The sequence below is a fragment of the Anastrepha obliqua genome, chromosome 1 (genome assembly GCF_027943255.1).
Source record: "Anastrepha obliqua isolate idAnaObli1 chromosome 1, idAnaObli1_1.0, whole genome shotgun sequence".
NCBI classification, from domain to species: Eukaryota; Metazoa; Arthropoda; class Insecta; order Diptera; family Tephritidae; genus Anastrepha; species Anastrepha obliqua.
Window position 1 is genome coordinate 52,889,480 of NC_072892.1, and position 17,128 is coordinate 52,906,607.

Genomic DNA, 17,128 nt, shown 5'->3' on the forward strand with positions numbered 1-17,128 from the left:
TCCTTGCTGCAAGCTCTTTTACTGCTTCCCATTTCCCTTTCGTGTTCAGCATTTGCGTTACACGGTTATCTGGTGTGGGGACGAATCTGAAGACATTTGCGAGCTTGAAGCACTCTTCATGAAATCAAGTTGCGCTTAATCTCGTCTCGTGCTGAAACATACACCAACATCAGCTGCTACCTCTCTGACGCGCAGCCAATGATTTTTGAGCACAATTTTCTTAACTTTTTCAATGTCAATAATCGAAAATCGTCAACCACAGCTCGACTTACTTTAAACGTTGCGACATTATCAGGATCTTGTAGGTTACCGTTGACATATTTAGAGCTTTAGCAGATGAAATTTTGGTAGAAATACGAAATTTCATACAGAGACTTTGCTCAACTAAATTTGACGAAGCTGAATAGCGCTTTTTGTTGTAATTTCGTTTGTTTTAGAAAACAAATTGTTAAAATTTCTTTACCTTTCACTTTGTTGTAGTGTAGAGAGCTCAAGCACCATCAAACTACAAATCATTGTTGTTTTTGCTCTTCTCACTGCTATGTAGATATTTTGTAGACGTGCCTTGGCTGCGTCAAATTTAGGCGAGCAAAGCCTCTGTCTGAAATTTCGTAGTTCTATAAGCTAACTTCGTCCAATGCACCTATAATGCTTCGTTTGCAAAGCTATTATTCACACTATCCGACAGATAGTGCTAGAAAGTGACATATGAGCGGTCTATAGCTGCATCCATCTTGAAGAAAAGGAGATTCGACGATTGCTGCTTTCGATTCACAACTTCTGTGTTCGCTTGGTAATTCTACTACTCTCTTAAGGAAAAGTTTGTATATGAAAGTAATAACAGTTTAGCAATTATTATTGTTGTTGTTGTTGTTTTAGCATAAAAGTTCTCCATACATATATGGAGAATGCTGCTGAAGTGAATTTCTTAGCCGGATATAAATACAAGTCTTTCCGGCTACGTAGAACTGATTGTCGTACGTACAGATCTTTCATGGAAAGATTGTCGTACTGATCAAGCCATTCATCTCAGAAGCGACATCCTTACGTCTGTGGTTTCAATTATAAAAGGGAATATTATTTGTTTATATTTTATATACTTTTAAGCGAAATGCTTTCAAAAGCAATGGAAGCAGGCAACAGTTTGCTGAAACGGAAATAATGCAGTGCTACCAAATCAAGTTGCATACGTTGGATTCAAGAGAAACTTTTTGTTTTATTCACTACTCGCTAAATGGTTGGTGAGTCGATGGCAGCTAAAATCTCAAGCCCAGTTCTTTTAAACGAGAAATTCCGGGTGCTTTTTGAACAGAATTTATATAAATAGCTCAAGCTTATTTGTGTGTGACACATACATATGGCCTAATCTCCATTTTTTCTAAAAGCGCTCGTACCCCTGACGAAACCATTTGCCTTTCAAAGGCCGCATAAAATAGAGAGTACCGGTACATATGGTGAAAGTGATATTAGGGAACGAAAGCAGAGATTGAGACTCTTCACTGCAGGTACATATTTGCGCACTTTTGATGAAACAACTTAAGTCGACTTAGCACTTTTTTGCTGTAAGGCACTAATTTGCGATTTGCGATTTTATCGAAATATATAATCAATTAAAAATTCAACTTGAGCAACAATCTTAATACAAGTTGAATAGAATACTAAATTATCCTGTGATAGATCAGAAATTATTTCCCCAAAAGCAAAACCTGTTGAAGTCACATAAGTTGATTTGCCAAGAGTCCACAGATAGAGTAAATAATATTTGATTAAATTCAACTGTTCCAACCATAGCCAGTCGTAGCACGTGTTGTCGGCAAAGGCTGTTGAGTTTCTGGTGTTGCACTATTCGTTGCATACCCAGCTTGTGACTGCAATAACGGAGTATCCGCTTGTGCTACAACCGGCGCTGTAGGTACAGCAAAATTATTGTACATCGGATATTTTGGAATGAATTCATCGGTACGATTGCGCTCATCTACGTCTTGGTCTATAAATTTGCCACTAATAGTAGTGGCATCTTCGAAGGAGGGAGGCTCTGTTGAGAGAAATAGAATGATATTCAAGTATAAGAAATATAACAGAACCACAAAATCTTTTAATACAATATCACTTACTAAATTTTTCATAATTTGGCGGTGCATCGCTGTCGAAGGGTGTATCCGGTGCACCCGGTGCGGTTGGCAGCATGTCAATTGCATTTTGTGGATTGGTTGCACTTTGCGCCAAAGGCACTGTACCAATTGTAATGGGTATCACTAGCTCGGAATCAGTATGACAGCAACCGGTATTTATAGACATTTTAATCTCATAACGCACACCAATAATGTAGTCTGTATCCGAAGTGGGTGGTACGGGTGGTATAACCAGCTCACCCTCAATTATGCGCTTAGAAAGTCTCAAACAATTCATACCCTGTTCAGCAAGCGCCAGCGTATTGGTGTGATAACGAGTCTTGTGATGTGGTGTATGTGCCACAAATTTATATACTTGTTTCAATTTTATTTCCAGCCCATCCTCCAAATCATATCCAGTCGATTGATTGTCTATTTGCAGGTTGTATTTGATTTTCTGACCAGGTGCATAACCACCAAATGGGATAATCAGTGTAGATACCACCGGTCCCGATGAGCAGGGCCAACAGCAAAAGTATTTGATATCCTCGCTTTTTAAAGGTATCTAAAATAAATGGAATATTTTGACAAATGACAGGTGATAGATCTTGACTTGTTTCCATAACTCACCAATAGCTCTGGTTGCATATTCAAGTTCACCTGATGTAATACCGTTAGCGGCTGTTTGAAAATATTATCAAAACGATATGGTCTATTTAGCACCAGCGCCAGTTCGTATGCAATTTTTCCATATTTCTCCACGCACGATGTGGGACATTGTAGCGGTAGCGGTATGCAGAATGTGTAAGTGTAAGTGCCTGGCTGTAGCGTACCATCGCCATGCACGGATGTTCTCGTATTTAAATAGGTTTCAGTAGCACGAAAATATTCGGTGTAGTGTTCTGTTTTGCCATCGTGTGAACGTGATCGACTTTCCTCCCAGCGCACTTTTGCCTCGCCTTCGAAGAGGATGTAGGCCTCTGAAGGTAAAAGAGGGAAAGAGATAGAGAGAGAGAGAGAGAGAGAGAGAGATACGTTAATTTTGAGTTTACTTATTGTACGGCTAATCAAAGTCATCAAAAACAGCTGTCGGTGAAAAAATGTCGCGCACTCGTTATATGGAGAAGATGCACAAAACCACCATCTTAAAAAAATTGTCACAAAACCAATGAAATTTTTGAGCCATTTAAAATTTGCACTCTATTACACAAGATGGCGGCAAATTAATCACCCTATCGGAAGATAGACGTCGTACATCAATCATATTTGGAACGTGCGAAGAAGACAGCTGCAGTATACAAACAGACAAGCAATAGAGCGCTTAAAAGTAAAATAAAGATTTCTATCATTCAAAATAAGTTTTAAAGTAAAAAGTTAAAAAAGTTATTCAAAACCCCGCTCGCAGAAGCTGTGGGGACCTTTCAGAGAAGGAGACTGTGGAGCATTTTCTCTGTAAATGTTCAGGTTTGGCAGCTGGACGACTAAGGTCACTGGGCTCTCCTTTCTTCGGCAGCCTGGGGCAGTGCACCAATCTAAATCCAATCAGTCTCCTCCATTATATCAACAGCTCTGGCTGGCTGTAGATATCTGCCTGTTGGAGGTATCATAATGGTATCAAAACGGCGCTTTAGTGCTACTTGAGGAGTGCCAGACCGGCACTTTAACCATTTCATCTGCCTACCCACCTAACTATTCAAAAACTAAATTGAATGGCCAGTTTTGCGCCACTTTGTAAAAAGGGCGACTGATAAGTTCGCGATCTAAGGTACTCAATGAATGAGAAATTTGAATATTCTTATTTTTCAAAGTAGGGACTTACACCTGTGTTCAAAATAATAGCAGTCTGATATATTGCAAAGCTTTGACGATTTATTTATTTTTCATTACATTTCTTTTATTTTTTTTAATAAAAATATAGCTCTTAGTACAATAAAAATCATATAACTTTAAGTTTCATGCTTTGTAAAATATTTATAATAGTAAAAATTCAGCAGATTTACATCCAAATTTAAAATAAAAATTTTAGTCAGAATATTCACGAAAATTTTATTTTGGCATGCAAGTGTGAAGTGGCTCAAAATTCGTGTCGATTTTTTTTAAATAACTTTTGTTGACGATGATGTGAATTTTCTTCCATTTAACGAATGCCTGAAATTTTTTTTACATATAGGAAAGAAAATACAAGATGAGACCTATTCTGAACGATGTAATATAGTTGAGATCATTTCTGTTTTTTGTTATTAAGAATAGCATTTTAATGAAAAAAAATAGCAATTTCAGTAGAAAAAATAATGCCTCTTGTTACATAATAATAAATATCGAACAAAGAATTTGTCTTAAATTGTGTGTGTTTGAACGGAATTTCGTGTGCCGAATCGTTGAAAATGGGTCTACAAGTGGTATAAGGCTTCTGCAGAGAGTCGAAAAGTCGTGAAAGATTTGTCCCGATCAGGTGGCCCATCAACGTCTTCAACGGATGAATATGTCGGCATAGTTAAGGAAATGGTACTCGAAAACAATCATTTAAGTTTGAGGGAGATAGCTCGTGACCTTAGCGTGTCTCACGAATCAACTCTCAACATTTTACACCATCAATTAGGCATGTGACGCGTGGCTGCTCGACTCTTTCCAAGACAGTTGAATTTCTTTCGAAAAATTCGTCGGAAGAAGGTGGCTGAAGACATGCTTGAGGAAGTAAATTCGAAGCCAACGTTTAGCACATCATAACAAGTCATGAGACGTGGGTATATGAGTTTGACATGCAAACCACTCAACAGGCGACTGAATGGCATTATCCACATGAGCCGAAACCAAAAAAAACACGTCAAAGTCGGTCAAAAGTGAAAGTTTTCTTTGGTTATCATGGTGTTGTGCACTCGGAATAAAGAATATTACTTGGAAAATAATATTAGTTGGAAATTATGCGACGATTGAGAGAGAATGTGCGTAGGAGACGGCCCAATTTGTGGGAAGAAAACTGATGGATCTTGCACCATGATAACGCACCGTCTTTTAAGGCTCATATTGTGAACAGTTTTTTCATCGAACAACCACCGAATTCACCGGATTTAGCCGCTCACTAAGATGTTTTCCTTGCCACTCCGTGGACGCCGCTTTGAGCCGCTAGAGGTCATTAAGGAGAATTCGCTGAAGGAGCTGAAGAAGATGTGTGTGTTGCTTCGAATGGAGTCTATTTTGAAGGCGACAAAATAAGTGTTGATGATTAACCAATTATTTTGCGTTTCATTGGATAATTCCTGGTACTTTTTTGACAGAATGTATATTAATATATAATGTTTTTTTTTTAACAACATAGGGCTTTTTTTTGTAAACTATAATGTATTTTATATATTATAAAAAATAAAAATTATATGAAGTAAAAATAAAAATGTCGAACGAAATTATGAAAATAAAATCCAGAAGAACTGCATAAACAACAAAGTTTTATATAGGTATTTTATCCTCAACATTAAAGATGTTTAAAAAAATTAAGCTATGGTTAAAAATTATTTTGGGAATTTGTTATTCAAAGTACAAGCATTCATTTATTTTTGGTTTAATCAAATACGGAGACGGAAAGCGTATTTTGTATCTCGGTGCAATTGATAACATAGTGTATTCACTCCAATTATAAGGTTGAAATTTCTAGGCAGACAATAAATATAAATTTTTAAGGCTACTTTCTCAACTGCCTGTTAAATTTCGTTCGTTATTAAAATACATTTTCATTTGCTTGACTGTCGAAACAAATTAACACATAATTGAAGCATCCAGCAACATTTCTCGATGTGAGAACATTGACGAGCTTCTATGCATTTGTTTTTATTAAATAAATATATATATTATATATATATATATTTCCCAAAGATGTTGACAAAACGAAATCGAATTATGATGCTGGCAAATTGTGTTTACATTTTTTTTGTTTCTTGTCTAATTTAAACTCACAAAGCAAGCTGTTTGTAATTATTTTTAAATTCTTTCAAAATACGTACCGCAAGCTTATGCATTAACAAAGAAAGTCACACTCCTTATAAATACATATATTAGTATTTTGTTATTATATATTTAAACTGGCTGGTGCCGGCGGCTTCGCTGGTGTACTTTTGAAAGGCAAAGGCAAGCAGTTTCTGCTGTAGGGTGAAGTTTTTTTTATTTTAATGTACATATTTTTGACTTAAAAAATAGTGGCAACGCCATTCAAAAAATACTTCTTAAATAAAATAATAACTTCAATAAACTTCAGGCAACGCTATCAAAAAATTGTTCTACGAATAGGGTTTATAAAAATACATATTTTTATTTATTTATTTATCATTTGAGCCACTTGCTTTGAAAATCATTCAAGCCCATTTTCACAAAAAGTTAGGTAATGATCAAGAATGATAGAAAGAAGATTGCGCCAATCAGAGAGTGCGTGACGTCACGTTTTTCCGAGTTGTGCAGTATTGTCAACCATTTGTTATTCGCAATAAATTTTCTGCTTTTTTATACCGAAAATGCGAAAATTTTGAAGTTTCGTGTTTGTTTCTTTTTTTTTTTTTAATTTAAAGCTACCGAAACTTTAAGTTAAAAAAAAACTGTATTATTATACAAAAGAAGGTTAAAAAAGGCCACCCTGAGAAGATTTTAGTGCTAATGAAAATTAGTTGGTTCTTATAAAATTTGATATTTTGAAAGTGTCAATTTAATTTTTTGCTCCTTTTAAGGTTATGCTAGAATACTAAATCTTCTTCACTCAACTCTTCTTAAGATTGAAAACCTTTTTACACATTTTAAAGAGCATTTCAATTTACTGAATGCGGATTAAAACCATAAAGGGGTAATCGTTTCTTCCGGCCATCAATCCTTAGTGGGACATAGGGCATCAAGAGGTCTATTCATTGTAAAACTAAGCCACAAAATACAAGAAAATACTAAAGAAACCATAACGACATTTTTAAAAAAAGAGTACCTTATCTAGTTTCATAACCTCAAATATAGCAAATAAGTCGATCTCTTAACAAAAGAGTCTCGCTTAACAAAAAAATTGTATTACATAATTTTTTTAGTGCATTTTTAGATGTGCGGCAACATTGTAAATGACATAAAAATGTTTATAGTTTCCCGCAATTTCGGGTTTCCCCATTTATTATCGAATATAAAGTCATCCGAGGGTAGCGAGACCTTTAGAAAAATGAGATAAAGATATAGAAATGTCTACAGCGGTATGTGCACTGGAGAAAATAGAAATTTGAAATTGGCTTTAATGTGGCTTAAAGTTGTTCAGTGCTCAAAGAATAGCGTATAAATTATTGAACATAAATTTTTGTATTCTGGGCACTCTTATCCACCAAATAATAACAATTTTGGAGGTATCGAGAAAACTAATTATAAGAAAAAAAGATTTATTGTATGCCCTTAAAGACTTATTATACTACCATAAAACAATGCCGAAAATATAAAAAGTTTATTTTGCATGAAATGAAACCAGCGGATTTTGTTTCTGCAAATAACTAAATTTATTGCTCACGCGGGAAGGCCACAGAACTTTGGAAATATGGCATAGGACTTTTAGTTATATATGATCATTCCAGACCCATTATATTTGAAAACTTTACGGATGTGATTGATTTATTACCTTATCAGGATACCTTCAATACACCTGGACTATTTTCGAAAACTTGGTCATAATGAAAAAAGTTAAAATATATTAATATCAAGAGTACACATAATTGTTGTTGAATAGTAAATGTTGAAATATGTTAACGCCTTTTTATTTTGTTATTTTTTATTTTTGGTATTGTTGAAGTTTTAGTATTGTTAAAGTTTTCAGATTTTTACTATTTGCTGACTTTGAAAGTCGTGTAAGTCCTTTTGCAGTCATTTAAACTATAATTGTATAGCATTGCATTATAAATGTATAAGTATATCAATTTAATGTTGAGAAAATACAAAACTAATATAATAACATGGTAATGTTTGTAGGGGTTAGGCTAAGGCCATTATGCGCTGCAACCAGATTGATCTATTTGCACCCCTAATTGAATTTGAAAAGGTCGAGCCAAGGAGCACCAGGAGATTTGGTGGCTCCTAAAACACTCAGGCTAAAAAGCCCATTGTATTTAAAGCTCTGGAAAGGGGGTAGATAGTCAAGGAGGGAGGGAGAAAAGTATCAGAGAAAGAGATAGGAAAGAATAGAGACAGAGATAGAGATAGTTAGTCCTGTGAGAATTTTCCAGATTCTTTGGCGAATCTGTAAATATCCTCCAGCTTTAGAGAACGAATATCACTCATTCCCATGACATCTGAACCCAATACCCGTAGTCGCGCTCTAGCAAAGGCAGGACACTCACAGAGAAAGTGCTCAGTGCTATCCGCCTCCTCCAAGCAGGACAGGCATACCGGGTCCTCGATGATTCCAATGGTGGTCATATGCTGACCCCATGGGTTGTGTCCCGTAATGATGCCGACCATCAACCGAATGTCTTTCCTTCTAAGTTTTAGTAGAAAGTTTGACAGTTTTCTGTTCGGACTTGTCACAAAACACTTTGCAGTTCTGCAGCGTTCTAGACCGGACCATCGCTCTTTATGTAGATTGCCTACATAATCGTTGATCCAATTCTTGATTCCTGCGGGACTGATTCCGATTATTGGCTCTGGCCCCTGTGGAGGCACCGCTGATCCACGGTTGGCCAATTCGTCGGCGATTTCGTTTCCTTGAACACCGGAGTGTCCTGGAACCCATATAAGTACAAGCCTGTTTTGTCTTGCGACAGAATTAAGCTTCTTCTTACATTCTTGAACAATCTTTGAGGTTTGCTTCGCGTTCTCCAGGGCCTTCAATGCAGCCTGACTGTCACTGAAGACTCCAATCTGTTTCCCGCTCCATCTCCTCTCGATTATCCATTCGGCTACTTTTAGGATGGCAAAAACTTCTGTTTGAAAAACAGTTGCCATTCCCCCCATAGCATAGTGATACTTATAACTATCGTCTAAGTACCATCCGGCTCCAGACCCTATTTCAGTCTTGGACCCATCGGTAAAGAAAATATCCGTCAAACCTCCCTGCATGCATTCTGGATTGCTCCATTGCTCACGCAATGGAAATCTGACATCAAATTTCCTTCCGAATGAAACTGTGGGTATCAGATCATCTTTAGGTGCCAAAAACAGTGGATACTGCTCCGACAGCAACTTAAAGATTTCTTTGTGTCCCGTAGTTCCATCTTCGTGCCAGAAACCATATTTATGGAGTCTACACATTGCTTTTATTGCTTCCTGTTGTATCTTAAGATCCAGGGGGAGCAAATTAAGCATAGCATTTAGGGCATCACCAGAGGTTGTACTCATGGCACCCGTGATGCATAAACATACACTTCTTTGCAGCCTGTATAGTTCCCGGATTGTGGACTTAACCATGCTCCGTCGCCACCAGACCACAGAAGCGTAAGTGATGATTGGTCTGATAAGTGCCGTGTATATCCATAGGACCACAGCAGGTTTCAGGCCCCAAGTTTTGCCAAAGGCTCTACGGCATTGCTGAAAAATCTTCAATGCACGATTCACCTTCAGTGAAACGTGTGTCTCCCAGGTCAGCTTCTTATCCAAGATTACTCCTAGATATTTAACTTCGTTGGAGAGACCAAGTGTCACACCTTTCAGTGTTGGAAGACTGAGTCCATCCAATTTCCGTTTTCTCGTAAACAAGACTATGGTTGTTTTGTTCGGATTAACGGAAAGACCTTGTCTCATGCACCAATCATCGATTTTGTCAAGGATCCTCTGCACTTTCGTGCAAAGCCTCCTTAAGGATTTATCCGATGTTAGCACACAGACGTCGTCCGCATATGCTTGGACGTGAAATCCGAGTTCCTGCATCTCCGCTAATAGGGAGTCTACGACGAAGCACCACAGCAGCGGAGAAAGAACACCCCCTTGGGGACATCCTTGCTTGGCCCTGACTGTGATTTGCTCGTCGCCGCTCCCACCAGCGGTTAACAGCCTCTCAGAGAGCATGGAGTATATCCATTTTATAATGGCTTGATTAACTCCATGTCGTTCGGCAGAAGAACATATCGAGCCGAAAGTGGCATTATCAAAAGCCCCCTCAATGTCCACGAACACGCCCATTGTGTATTCGTCAGCTTCCAGCCCAGCTTCAATCTTGCTAACAAGATCGTGTAAGGCTGATTCACATGATTTTCCACTCTGGTAAGCGTGTTGGTTTCTACTAAGTGGACTTCTCGGCAATACCCCCACTCGAATATGTTTCTCCACCACTCGTTCCAGACTTTTCAACATGAACGATGTCAAACTGATTGGTCTGAAACTTTTTGCTAGGGAATAGTCATCTTTTCCTGGTTTTGGAATAAATACTACTCTTACGCGTCGCCATTGGGATGGTATATAACCAAATGCAAGACAGGCTGTGAAGATCCTTTTCAGGGCCTCAATCAGCCTGTCTCCTCCTTTTTTAAGCATTACTGGATATATTCCGTCAGGTCCAGGGGACTTAAAGTTCTCAAAGGAAGATAAGGAAAACCTTATCGATTCCCTTGTCACTATCCGACTAGCAATATACCAGCTGTACCTAGAGGTTCCACCGTTGCCACCGTCATTGTTCATGCCACTCTCAGCTTCAGAGAGAGTTCTACTACCCGGAAAATGGGTTTCGAGTAGAGCATTAAACGTTTCCGATTTGGAAATGGTGTATGAACCATCAGGTTTTCGAATGGAATCCAGCCTTACTGAGCGGTCTAAATGAAGGACCTTACAAAGTCTCGCTGTTTCCCTCATTTCTTCGACGTTACTGCAGAAATTTCTATAGGATTCAAGTTTGGCTTGCCGTACTTTTTTCTTATATTCTCTCTGTGTAAGTCGATGATTGGCCCAGTCCTCTTCTGTTTTGGTCTTCAAGGCCTTATTAAGAAGTTTCCTGGACCGTACACGAAGCTTCGACAGTTCAGGGTTCCACCAAGGAACCGCTTTCCCCTGTCTGCTTTGCCTGAGTGGACACAGTTCCTCAAAGCAATTGATTAAAGTACCTTCTAATTTCTTAGTAGCATCTTCAATCATTTCTGCTGATTTGAGTTTTTTCAGGTTTGGTAACCGCTCTGTTACAAGCTCACCATACCTGTCCCAGTCCACATTTCGAGGATTCCTACCGGAAGGTATTGATATTGTGTCAATTCCCAGTCGGAATTCGATAAGACGATGATCAGAAAGAGAGTCCTCTTCCAAAACTCGCCATCGGTTGATTTGATTTCCAACTGACCTATTGGTAAGTGTTAAATCAATCACCTCTTGTCTCCTTCTGGTCACAAAAGTTGGTTTGTTACCAGTGTTTTGGATGACCAAATCGGATGACAGGATAAAATCCAGTAACTTGAGACCTCTGGGGTTGCATTTGCTGCTTCCCCACACAATGTTCTGTGAATTTGCGTCACAGCCCACTATTAGCCCCAGATTATTGGATTCTGCGTACTTGACCACTTCTCTTAGCTCCCTCGAAGGAGGTGGCTGTAAAGAGTCGTAGGGTAGGTAGGCCGAAACTATGATAGCTTCGACACTGTTCCCACTTTTCAAGTACTTTATTTTTGCAGCAACGATATCTCCAGAGCATAGCTCTTTTAACATCGTGTGTTCGATCAACCTCGGCATGATAATACATGCTCGCGGTCTCACATTCCCTTCACAATGAAGTATTTGTCCCCACGACATAGCACTTAGACCACAGATACGCTTGTGACATACCCATGGTTCTTGTATAAGTATTATGTGTGGGTTTGTTTGCAGTTTTGCATGCCTACGGCACAAGAGAGCCGTAGACGCTTTGCTATGCTGCAGATTAATCTGTGTAAATATTACTTCAGTCATGAGACTGAGTATATTTACGCTTTGTCCTCCACCTTATCCTGGACGCGGAACTGGATCCGCCCCAGATGTAGGTGAGGACGGCACCCGTACTTCGACTTAAGCACCTTGAGGGACCCAAGATCGATACCCAGTACCAGGTGGGAACCCGCCTCCGAAGTGGTAGCGGATTTCTGCCTGGTGCACGAGTATACTCTCCAGAGAGTCGTGTCAAGATCCTTATTCTGAATACGGATGCGTTTGAGGAGTTCTGCTGAATTACAGGAAGGACCCGGAATCCAGACACTCGCTCGTACCAGCCTTTCTTTGCTACTCTCAACAAGAATAAACTTGCTGTTTTCGCAGGCTGGAATCTTTGCTATAGCTTTTTCTAGCCATTCTCGGGAAAAAGCATTGGAACAGTGCACCTTTACGATGCCGTCCACCACGCTTTTCCCCTCGAACGTCGGCGCGTCTTTCGACTCACCGATAGCTTTCCAAAGATAGCTGTCAAGATAGTCTTGTTGCCCTTTGGACAGTAGACCATCTTGTTTGTCGGTGTGTATCTCCACCGTCATTGCCTTTGCTGCCATTCTCGCGAATGTTTCGCCAGACGTTGACGGAAGAGTGTCATTCGACATTTGAGGTCCCTTAGCCTCTGCCTTGTCAGGCAAAGGTTTGTCTGCCTTGGATTGGGTCGAAGATGCAGGCATTTCCGAATTCCGTCTCTCGACTTTCCTCTTCTTTGCCTTTCTCCTCTTCCCGGTCGTTGGCACAGACCTCGTTTCGTTTCCGGAAGAGCGCAGCGCTACAGAGGAGTCCTCTGTTCTGCCACGCTTTCCCGTTTCCGTTACAGGTGTCGAAGTTGACGGAGCTTGAGTCTTTGCCTTAGCTAGTGCTTCGGCTTGCCTCGCCTTCTGTCTTCTTCGTTTGATCTGCCTTGCGGTTAGACCAACACCTGCGTTCGAATCTCCAATAACTTCGGTCTTTTTACCGGTACTTACCTGATTCGCACCAGGTTTAACCGTTGTCAATGACTTACTCGGTACCAGAGATCCGTCTGAGTCTACTGAGAGATTGTCCGCCATCTCCACATCCTCCGCAACTTGTTCAGTTGCTTCCGATCGTTTCGACGGCGGTGTATCGCTCACACTCGCTCGGCTCTCCATTGGCATAGCCAATGTGCCATGTTTCACCACTAGTAGTGCGCTTCCTCCGGAACCCTGGGTGTCAGTTCCGGTCATAGGGGACTGTGGGGTTCGGGCCTGCACATCCGATGCCCGAGCCGTCGATTGCTCGACGGGAGGATTTCCCAAAAGTGGGTTACCTCGTGCAGAAATATCCATGTTTAGCCTCCACATTAAATAAAAGAAATGCATTTTATCCCTCCTGCCAGGTTGTCGGTACGGTACTCTCCACATAGTACTTGGGTGGCCACCAATTCCGCCGTTCCGCGGATGAGTGGATACCCAATTCCTATATGAAGCTGCCCTCTTAGTTCGTGGTAGGTTAATCTCCATAGGATGGGGTTAACTCGCCACTTAAGCCTCATCCCCGCGGCAAGGAGACCGACATGATAAGGGCACCCCTAATTACTTAATTATAATTATTTAGTATACCGAGGATTCGGACCAGCTCCTTAGGAGGGAGCAATTGTAGGTCTTTCTCCTCTAGTAGGCCTGATGCATCACAGTTGGTGATTAAGTGTTCCATAGACTCTTCTTCATCACAACAGAACATGCATAATCCAGTGCATCTTATTACAGGCAAAGTGACCTATAAGTGCTCCACAGAGGCCCTTTTTATCTAGGGCTGGAGCAGATTTTGCTCTGTTGGTATTGAAGTTCAAAAACTTTTTGGAGTAATTCAGGCCGCTTGTGCCGTTCTTGTGTTCCCTGACTTTTTTGTGGATCCATTTATTGGTTTCCTGCTTTATATTATTTTTGTTAAAGCCGAAAAATGGGGTTGGCCAATAAATTGCCTTCTCGTTCGTGTCACTCATGTCCTGGTGCCCAAATCAATGAGACGTGTTTATGAGTGATCAATTTGTTGATTGCATTGTTACACTCTATTAAGACTTTTAACTTGAATGTGAAGTAATTCAAGGCTTTGAGAACCGATTGGCTGTCCGAAAGTATTTTCGGTTTTACTTTCTCGAACCCCCTTTTGGATATGATTTCCACTGTTTCCATTATGGCGAAGAGCTACGCAGGGCAGGTTGTGGTGTCTGTACTTAGTGTTAGGGATTTGTGTGCTCTAGGCCCCACTATTCTTGCTCCTACCCCTTGGAGCCTTTTGGATCCATCTGTGTAGCATTTTTGTAAGTTATCATTTAGCCATGTTGGGTTAGTGTTCCACTTTTCCCACGGGAAGATGACCTTGTATCTATTTTTAATTAAGTACAGTAAGTACAGGTCCCATGTGGTCATTCGCCTGGGTTATGCATACTGCATGTTGAACCCTGTTCAAGAGGTGTTCAGTAAGATCTCCTGGTTTAAGCTTCATATGAAAAGATAGTGCTTGCATAGTAGCTTCCTCTTGTAATGCTAAATGTAGCGGTGGTAAATTAAAAAGCATTCCATGCCAGCAGTTGGGGTAGTTCTCATGGCCCCTGTTATGCTTAGGCACGCCAGCCTTTGTATTTTACATAGTTTTGACATAGCAGTAGTTTGATTTGTTTTAACCTATATAGCAAAGCCCCATATAGTAAAATAGGTCTTACCATTTGGGTGTAGATGGAGAAGGTCATTTTAGGGTTCATACCCCAGGATTTACCCAAGAGTTGTTTTGTTGTCCAAAGGTTTTTCGTTGCCTTTTTAATTGCTGAGTTGAGGTGGGCCTCCCAAGTGAGTTTTTTATCCAAGATAATTTCTAAATATTTAACCTCTTCCTTTAGAGGTACGTCTATTCCATTTACTGCATAATATTATATAATAACATATATATTTTTATATATATTTATAATACATATATTTATCTATATATGTATATAAAAATTAAGCCGAAAAAAAGTGTGCATTTGTCCGGGGTAATCTCAGCAACGCGTGTAAGGAAAACAATGAAAGTTTCACACATTGTTGGTGTTGCTTTGGCAAAGGTTTCTGTGAAGTTTGGTTGATCTGATAACGCGTGCGTGTGCGGTGCGTCGGTTAAGTGAGTGTGTTTTTGCTATTTACCGCACGTATTTTTTGTACTGCACATAGCATTCATTAGAATTGAATACATTTTGGTCGTGTGTGTCAGGGCCGATTATTATGAAATTTGGTATATACAGTAGGTTCTGTTTTTATGCGGTTTTTTATGCGGTTTTGAAATAGTGCGGTTTTTTTTTAATTAAAAAATGCATGTCGACCTATCGGGAATTGTACATATAAACAAGATTCTAAACCAGCTAAGCAAAAACTCACCACAGATTATATCAAAAATGCTAACCCTACAAGTATGGAACCGCCTGCATCACCATCCAGATCAGACGTGTACATTTCCTCAAGTGACGGAAGTGATTTTACGCCAAATCCTAAACGAATGCGCAACATGTGGGTATTGTCTGATTCTATTTCTGACGATGTAAATTTATTTTTCGATTCTGCCGTTTCTTAAATAAAGATATAATTTTCAAAAATACAATTCTTTGTTTATGCGATTTTATTTAATTATTTCAGATTTATGCGGTTCTTAGCACTTTTGAAACGTATCTATAGTTTTACTATAGAACTGGTAGTTTTTTTATGCTGTTTTTTTTTATGCTGTTTCTTGCGGAACGTATATACCGCATAAAAACAGAATCTACTGTATATATAATATATTTTTCCACGGAGAAGGTTAGTATAATATGCTTATTGATTCCACTCGCCACCAGGTGGCGCTGCCGAAGGCCAAAACGAGGACCTGGGTAACCCTAGGATGTGTTTTTACATTGTGGGTATCAAATCTACTGATGAGGGCTTTAATACAGAGTATTTTTTAGATCTCTGAGTGACCAGGGTCTCGAAATATAGCCGAAAAGGTGGACCAAGGTACCCTTGGATGTGTTTGTACAATATGGGTATCAGATGGAAGCTGTTAATGAAAGCTTTTAAGTGAAGTAATTTTTACTGCCCGTTTCTGGGATAAAGAAAGGAGATGGAGCTGGAGATGGAAGAGGAAAAGAAATAGCTACAGGAAGAGGAAGAGGAAGACCACTTATTATTAAAAACTAAAAAAAAATTCTAAAAAAATTTTAAAATTGGATATGGGAAATGGCAAAGTTCCTGTGGATAATTTAACTGGCTTAATAACTTTACAACCAAACTTTTGTCAAATAAGTCAAACGAAAAAACAGTTAATTCAAAGTATTTTCCCAAATTTGCCTCAAAATTACAAAAATCATGATTGGCTTAGTAAACGAGCCATCATGGCTGGCAAAAATAAAGATGTGAATGAAATGAATGCGGCTATTTTGGCCAACATACCAAGTCCAGAACAAACATATCGATCCGTTGACACTGTTACAAATCAAGATGATATTGTAAATTATCCCACTGAATTTTTGAATTCCCTTGATTTACCTGGATTACCGGCACACATGCTAAACTTGAAAATAGGAGCACCGATTATTATGTTGAGAAACATAAATCAACCACGACTATGTAATGGCACTCGATTAACAGTTAAGAGATTGATGAATAACGTCATTGAAGCAACAATTTTGAATGGAAAATACCCTGGTGAAGACGCGTTAATACCGCGAATACCAATGATACCATCGGATATGCCGTTTGAATTCAAAAGTCTTCAATTTCCTGTTCGCCTTGCATTCGCGATTACTATTAATAAGTCACAAGGCCAAACTTTATCAATTTGTGGTACTGATTTAGAATACCCATGTTTTTCTCATGGCCAACTTTATGTTTCATCCTCAAGAGTTGGTAAGCCATCGGTATTGTTCATTTATTCAACAACGCATGGAAAAACGAAGAATATTGTATACCAAAGAGCGTTACAATAAAAAAAGTAATAAAGTAAATCACATCAAACGTTTTTAATTGCTACTACTATTCAAAACTTCTTTCATTACTATTCATGCCCGAGAATTTTTATAAAAAACACACAGTATTTTTCGGCTTAATTTAATTAATTAATCTAGATTTTTTTAAAGACGACCAGCGGAACGGGCGGGTTTTCGCTAGTAATACATAAATTAT

The 17,128-nt window shown here is 39.1% G+C and overlaps 1 protein-coding gene across 3 annotated transcripts in view; it reads right to left on the reverse strand.

Annotated features, from left to right (window-relative positions):
• Positions 1-193: 193 nt before the first annotated feature.
• Positions 194-17,128, reverse strand: part of LOC129246798 (arrestin domain-containing protein 3-like) — a 32,951-nt gene continuing 16,016 nt past the window's right edge. For all 3 annotated transcript variants that reach the window (XM_054885423.1, XM_054885431.1, XM_054885414.1), the window contains exons 3-5: positions 2,742-3,091; positions 2,115-2,676; positions 194-2,035 (exon numbers count right to left, since the gene is read on the reverse strand). In XM_054885423.1, coding sequence (XP_054741398.1) covers positions 1,773-2,035; positions 2,115-2,676; positions 2,742-3,091 — 1,175 coding nt within the window. In that variant the 3' untranslated portion in view covers positions 194-1,772. The remainder of the gene's footprint in view (positions 2,036-2,114; positions 2,677-2,741; positions 3,092-17,128) is intronic.